At 44.0% G+C, this 8041-nt stretch overlaps 1 protein-coding gene across 1 annotated transcript; it reads left to right on the top strand.

Annotated features, from left to right (window-relative positions):
- The first annotated feature begins 689 nt into the window (after positions 1-689).
- sall4 (spalt-like transcription factor 4) lies at positions 690-7854 on the top strand. The gene is made up of 4 exons (XM_061273088.1): positions 690-821; positions 2499-4928; positions 4999-5294; positions 5737-7854. Exons 1-4 carry the CDS (start codon positions 755-757, stop codon positions 6172-6174), a joined length of 3231 nt encoding a protein of 1076 aa, XP_061129072.1. The 5' UTR covers positions 690-754; the 3' UTR covers positions 6175-7854.
- The last annotated feature ends 187 nt before the right edge of the window (positions 7855-8041 follow it).

Raw genomic sequence — 8041 nt, forward strand, 5'->3', positions numbered from 1 at the left:
GCGAATCACTGGTTTAAAGAAAGCTTTGTGGCCTGGTCCCATACTTTGCCACACTGCCTTCAAAGCGTCTCTAGCTATCTAGGAAATCAATTACTTTTATATTGATATAATATACAGTATATTAGTTATTTCTAAATAAAAAATAAAAAAAAGTACAATTTGTCGACAAGGACCTGAATTAAAGTTACTCTTATTTATTAACTCACTGCTAAATAAGAAAATTTGTGATCAAGATAATCTGTTATAAAATGAACTAGGGCTCATGAATTAAACAAAATGTATATATTAAATGATCAATTATTTCCCATTGCAATGAAACATCCGAATCATACTCATTGATAAATTCATTGCGTCGGGGGGGAAATGATTTAGGTTGAATTTTGTGGACTACTGTATTTGGATTTGACTTCCTTCGATGCAGAAGCTGGCCAATGAGCTGGGCGTCATTAAGCCGGCCTCCGTGCTGCGGGTCCGACCACTGGCAGGAGTCCTCCCGCCCCCTTCATCGATGAGGTAGTGGGCTTGCTCATTTGAATAATGTGCGACTACTTGGACCGGAGCCAATCAGCTGTCGGAGCACCACGATAACTCGCAATGCATTATTGATAATAATAATTACGTTGACATGCGCATTTGAGGAGGTAGGAGTGCGGTGGCGGTGAGGGGGGACTTTTTTTTTTTAAAGGCCAAAAGAATTTGTAGAAAAAGAGGAGGATAATTGTGCGGAACTCTTTTTGGCCCAGATGGTTGCAGCATGTCGAGGCGCAAGCAAGCCAAACCGCAGCATATCAACTCGGACGAGCCTGGGTCCGCACAAAATGGTGAGTTTCATGTCGAATTAGTTGTTTTAAGAGTTCCGCTCGCGCACTTTGACCCATATGACGGTGCTGATTGGGAGTTTGGGACTGAGATCGAAACTCGACAATGGTCACTCAGGTGTGGGTCTAAATATGAAGTATCTTTAAATTGAACGTATCCTTAAGCCACGCAAACTTTGATCATTCAAAATATCTGTTGATTTTATTTCTACTCCTTTTTTTTTTTTTTTTTTTTAATTCATGGGGTGGGTGGTGTTGAATGAACTCACCCGGACGTGTAAGGAAACTTTTAACACTAACGACCCGGTCCGTTCTTAAAATAAGTCCCATTCTCTTCATACAATCTTCTGTGGTTAATTTTGCTGCCTCCTTTTGAATCTGCGCCTCCTGAATCTTAAATCGAGTTTTAATTGAATGTATTTAATCGTCCCCATTCAAATTAAAATTGCATTATTTAAAATTGATTTTCACATTGACTTGTAAACGTTGCAACTTTGAAACAAATGTAAACTAGTCCATTCAACAATACAAAAAAAGTATGAAATGGGACTCCGAGTAAGCTGACCCAAAGGCAATAAATCCCCCAGTTTAATGCATGACTGTTTCCTTTGGTACGTATGTGGGGGGTGGGGGATGAAGCAGTGGCCCTTTTGGTAGAGCCTGTTGGGTGGGAAGGGGGTGGGGGGCTCGACCCCCCCCCCCCCCCCTCTGCCCCCACCTCCAGCAGAAGAGCGCTCACCCTTTTCTTTGAATGAAAAACTTGCAAAAGCCTCACTGTTAACTGGATTCATTCGTAGCGCGGTTTTAGTCAACCAAAATGTACAAAACGAACATTTGTTGGTGGATAATTTATAATTTGCCGCCTGCAGCCATGGGGGGTGGGAGCTAACACTATGATGTATTTATGATAAGAGTTGTATTGTGCGCAAATGTTCGCAGTTTCCCCCTCGGATAAGTATTGTAATGCAACGTGTGTGTGTGTTTTTGTGTATGAGTGTGTACGTGTGTGTTGTGACACCGTTCCTGTACCTCCTGTTGTGCAATTATCAAGTCCAACAGTTTCTTTGGGCAAATGCAAACAGGTGGTCTGCCCCTTTTCTTCCATTCGCAAGGCATTAGCATTTACAATACACCCATGTTGTGAAATGGAGACAAATTAAAATGCACAATTTTGGGTGCTTGGACAATTCACACTGGTCTTGATCATTTTTAGTGTGGTTACCTGAAAGTAGAAATGTGTGTGTTGGGGGGGGGGGGGGGGGGGGGGGGGGGTTATGACAGTGGTTCGACTCCATTCCTATTAACTGCTAGGTATTGTCATAATATAGTTTAAATACCAATGCTTCCTTAGGCGCTTGCACAATGTTCAGATTCATGTTAAAAGTAGTTGGTTGCCCCCTGCTGGCCTTGTGGACAAAAGGTCAATTCAAAGTTGTTCAAGGGCTCTTAACAGAGGAAAATAGCCCAGATGGACCCAGGTTTTTCAATGTTGGATCAGTGTTACTGGGTTTAATCCGTTGTTTATGTACTTTTTGTAAATTGTGGCATAAAAATGTGAAAATACCTGATTTAAAGTTACAAATGAGTTCACTGGATTTGCATGCCACAGTGTAAAAAAACAACAACACTTGTTTACTGCCATATGTTCAGAAGACACTTATCCCTTCCAACACCCACCAGGCATTCTACGAGATGATCCAGAGCAGCAGACGGAGGGAGAAGTGAAAAAGTTCCGAATGGACCAGACTCGGATCTGCAACAAGTGCTGTGCCGAATTCTTCGATGAATTTGAATTTTTGGAACACGAAAAGAACTGTACCAAAACCCAGAAAGTGCTCATTATGAGAGAGGGTTATTGCAGTGAGGTAACAGAGGAATATTTGCAAGGTTCTCCCGAAGACCCCGCCAGTGACCATGACGATAGCCGGTCCAGCAGCCATTCCGGAGCTGGCGCCAACGCTAACCAACTGGAAAAAACTGAAGATGAGTCCAACGCGCACATGGAGGACCACGAAGATATGGCTGCCAGTCCCGAGACACACTTCCAACCTTCCCCTGAGATGCAGGATCCAAACAATTCTGGGGCCGTGACTACTGACTCTCAAATTTCCATCTTCCAGACTTCTTCAAATCCATCAGCTCTATCATCGCAGGAGGCATTACAGGTCATCCCCATGATCTTGGAACAGTTGGTGTGCCTCCAGCAGCAGCAGCTACAGCAAATCCAGATCACAGAACAGATCCGAATCCAAGTGGCCATGATGACTCCGCAGGGTCTGCGCTCATCAGTGGGGGCGGCCATGGACCCCCTGAAAGCCCTCGGCGCACATCTCTCCCAACAGCTGTCTGCTGCAGCGGCTTTGATAGGAAAAAGGACCGGCAGTCAGAACCTGTCAACGGAGGCGGTCAAGCAGGGTAAACCCTCTCTTCCCGCCGGCATCCCGACCTCCGTACCGGCAGGACTGAGCGCAATGACCTCTAAGATGGACATTTTGAAGGGCATTCCTGATCTGGCTAGTCGTTTACCAGCCCTTGTCACGGAGTCACCGGGTGTTGTCGGTTTCCCGGGCACCTTCGGTGCGATCCAAACAGGGATCGACTCGAAAAAAGCCAAGGGAAAGCTGCTGAATGTTCCAATCGAGTCAAAGAATGGAGACTTGTTATATAAGCACAAGTGCAAGTACTGTGGAAAGACCTTCGGCAATGACAGCGCTCTCCAGATTCACCTGCGTTCGCACACTGGAGAGAGGCCCTTCAAATGCAACATCTGCGGAAACCGCTTCACAACCAAAGGGAACCTCAAGGTGCATTTCCAAAGGCACAGGGACAAGTATCCCAACATCACCATGAACCCTCATCCAGTTCCCGAACACCTTGACAGCATTCCCACCAGCACCGGAATTCCCTTTGGAATGTCGGTCCCCATGGAAGAGTCCAATGAGATCAAGCCGATACTTGGTCATCCCGCTGCAGGGTTCCATTCTTCGTCACTCTCTGGATTCAAGACGTTTGATGGCTTTGGAGGTGGTGACCCATTTTCCCAGAGACCCTCGCCATCAACAAGCGATGGCTCCCCGTCTGTTTCCTCAAATATCTTTGGCCAAGAGACCAGTATGGATCACACCCAGAAGGATGCCAAGGACCTCCTGGGAACATTGCATCACATGAATGGAAATGCCTTGTCTGGAGAGCAAAGTTCTGGCACCGCAAAGCTCCAGCAGATGGTGGACGGCTTGGAGAAGAAGACAAACGACCCCAACGAGTGTGTCATCTGTCACAGAATTCTCAGCTGCCAGAGCTCGCTTAAGATGCATTACCGCACACACACCGGGGAGAGACCGTACAAATGCAAGATCTGCGGCCGTGCTTTCTCTACCAAAGGCAACCTAAAGGCCCATTACGGGGTGCACAGGGCCAACACTCCTCTTAAAATGCAGCACTCCTGTCCCATCTGCCAGAAGAAGTTCACCAACGCGGTGGTTCTGCAGCAGCACATTCGCATGCACATGGGCGGCCAAATTCCCAACACCCCAGTGGCGGAAACCCACTTTGAGGCCAACGACACAATCGAGTCCTCTCCACCGGAAGAAAAGTCTGCGGACCTCAATGGTTTTGCTGCAAACATGGAAACTCGAGAACCTGAGGTGAGCTCTCAGAAGCCACTTGACAATTCTGACTCTGTCCCATCTGCCGCTGAAGACCAGAAGCATCCTGGCCCCTCTGTGTTTTCCAGCCTTGATGTTTTGAAGAATCTCACCTCTGCTCTTGCACTAAAACGACAGGGTAGCACTCCATCTGAGAGCGAGGGGACACCCAAAGAATCGCCATCTGCTCCCAGAGAGCAGGAATATCAGAACGACCGCAGTCCAGGCATTTCTGATTCTGCCATGTCATTTCATTCCACCTCTCCCGTCAACAACACTAGTGGCCTCAAGTCTCCGGAATCTGCTACAGAAGAGTTTGCTCGTAATGGATACAAACCGGACCTTGAAGGGGCGAATCAAGACGGAAGTGAATCCAGTGGAGCCCTCGACCTCACAGCTTCGAGCAGCTTTACCCCAAAAGCTATCAAAGAGGAGCCTAGTGTGCCATTCACAAGTGGAGAATATGGTGAGTTCATCAAGCTAGCAAGCACTGGAATTGTTTTGATTTTGAGCTAATTGCCTTTTTGTATCAACAGCTGCCAGTAGTATGTCTTTCATGAGGATCCCGTCGAGTCTGGAGATGAAGATTCCTCAAGAGAGCCCATTGGGCACCCATGGTTTGTTTGCAGCTCAAATGCCCCCAGGAGCAGCAGTACCATCGCCCAGTCCCACGGCACCGCGTCGGTCCTCCAAGCAGCATGTTTGTAACGTCTGCGGGAAGAACTTCTCGTCTGCCAGCGCCTTGCAGATTCATGAGCGCACGCACACTGGGGAGAAGCCTTTCGCCTGCAACGTCTGCGGCCGGGCATTCACCACTAAAGGAAATCTAAAGGTCCGTTTGCCTTAATGTTATATTTGTTTGAATATGAATTAAACAGTCAGAATTCATCGTTTTTATCCATATCAGGCGACCATTTTGCCACTTGTTGTCTGAAAATGGCATTACATTTGCTCAGGAACAATTGTGATGTCATTTTCAGTTGACAACACGTGGCAAAATGGCTGCCCCCTGAGATGGATAAAATGGGTGAATTCTGCTGATATTGATACTTATTATTATTATTATTATCATCACAATTATTATTATTATTATAAAGGAATTCTGGGTTTGACTTCCCATTTTTACAAACACTAAATTCATTATAATATTCACTGACCATAACGTTCTGTCAGCCATTAGTTCTTTAATGGGTGTACACGATTATCAGATACTCACTTTCACTGTAATTTGGGGATTGTAATTTACTTTTTTAAATTTTTTTTATCCCCTTCAGGTACACATTGGTACTCACATGTGGAACAACTCCTCGAGACGTGGTCAGCGTCTATCCCTGGATAATCCCATGGCTCTTATGGCAATGAGCTCTGAGCCAAAGATGTTACCAGAAATCTTGCAAGCCCCCAAAGAACTTGCTGCTCCACCCATGAACTTTGACCCATCCATGTGGAACCAGTACACCACAACCTATAGCGGGGGTCTGACCATGAAGGCCAATGAGATCTCAGTCATCCAGGGAGGAGGCATCCCCCTCCCCGGGAGCCCTGCTGGCAGCGCCCCGCTGATTGGATCCACTGGAGGCCTCATGAAGATGGACGGGTCTCACTCTGGCTTGCCTGCCTCCATGGCTGAGATAGAGAAGAACAGCTCTGACAGTGTACCAAAATCCCAGTTTCCACATTTCATGGAGGAGGGGAAAATTGCGGTCAATTAATCGCTTGAACTTTCAGCCTGAATCTCTTCTTGCAACTGAGGTACAATCGTGGAATGCAGAAAAGGTCTTTTCCCAGTAATCTGTTCACATCACTCATTAGATTGATTCTATAGCATTGCTTTTTAGTTGATTTAATGTAACTACTGTAGTTGTATTTTATGTGAATTATATACGGGTATTTTTTTTTTGCTGTTTATTCAAACGTTTGAATGTACAACATTACTTGAAACTCTGCTTTAACTCCAACTGTCTCCTTTAAAAAAAAAAAAAAAAAAAAAAAAAAAAAACTTGGTGGAACCCTTGAAGTAGAAATCCTTCAAGGGTTTGACATTTAAGGTTTAATGTAAAAAAAAAAAAAAAAGAAGCAGTCACACTATAACGATTAAAGGCTTTGTTGCTAAGTAAAATAAAACTTGGTAAAAACATATTTGACTCTTAAAAAAAACTATTTTGGAACACAACACCAGCTTAAAATTGTCACCCATTTTGGAAATCATTTTCTATCTGCAAAGATAAAATGATTGATAGCACAGAAGAATGTTTATCAATCAAATGATTCCTTTGAAGCCAGGATGGACCCAATCTGGCAAAACACTTTTAAGCTTCTAGTGTAACCGACTTATTATCCACCCATTAAAACTGACGTGATTTCGGGACTAATATTTCAAAATGAAAACTGCAGTCTTTCCATGAGAAATGTCAAGAAACAAAGTAGTTGGACATTTTCGCTTTTAGCGCTTTGGCAGTTAACCATCTCGACTACTTACAAATGACTACTTTCCTTCTTATTGTGTGCCATCCATTTCTGACATTGTATGTTTTTGTAATGTAGTTTTTCAAATCGAAGTGACATTTGGACAGGTTAGTTTTGAATTTGAATGATGACTCATGGTTCTACTTGCCAAGTGCCTAACTTGAATCGTGTGTGTTGCTGTTGTCTTTCAATGCACCAGAGGGTTAATTTAAAGGCTTTGGTATCAATGATGATTTGTACATGTTGCATTGCTTGTGTATCAGATTGACCTCCAGAACTCTCTCTGCTGCCTTTGTGTTTTCTTGTAAGGCGGTCATATTTAGTTGGCTGAGATCCAAATGCAGAATATTGTCCAGCCTGCACTTTATTTGAGGTTTATACGGTCACAGTTATTGTTGCATCTCAGTCCCACTGCGTAATGCTGTCTTAGCAGGACAAAGGGCAAAATTACAATTTTGTCTCAAGAGGTTTGCCAGTGCTCCGATTGAATGGTCTTCAAATTGTAGCATTTTAATTTATTTATAATACACAAGGCTTGAGTTTCGGGGGTGAGTTCTACCTCATTTAGATTTTAGTTCGCCACACCGCCCTTTCCTCAATGTTAACTGTACATTTCTCCCCCAATACATTCTTGAGTGCATATATTTTATTTTCTACTCTAAATCTGCTGTGTTGAACTCCAATGAATGTATCACAGGACACTTTACACAAGTCAGAATGCCCCTGCTGTACATTCCTTAGTAATTATGCATTTGCCAAGTTGTGCCTTTTTGTGTTCGCGAGCCTTGTCAAAAACTGCTTTTCGAAGATGTCTCTACAATTCAATGTTGAGCCAGTGTGGCCTGTTTACAAGTGGACATTGATTTGATGTTTTTTTTTTCACCAAATATTTCCTTCAACTATGTTTGCTGGTTTTGAAAAATAAAGTCCTCACTTTTTCACACAAGTATTGTTATTAATTCACCAACGATTGAAGTCCCAGCAGTGGAGTTGAGTAGTGCTTTAACTAATATCTTAACACAGAAACTACAGCAGTTTTAAAGTGAACCTTTTTTTCACTTAAGTGGCAGTTAATGTTAAAGAAAGAAGATCCATGAGTTGCATCTTGGGGTG

Source organism: Syngnathus typhle, linkage group LG2 (genome assembly GCF_033458585.1).
Source record: "Syngnathus typhle isolate RoL2023-S1 ecotype Sweden linkage group LG2, RoL_Styp_1.0, whole genome shotgun sequence".
In the NCBI taxonomy this organism is placed as follows: domain Eukaryota; kingdom Metazoa; phylum Chordata; class Actinopteri; order Syngnathiformes; family Syngnathidae; genus Syngnathus; species Syngnathus typhle.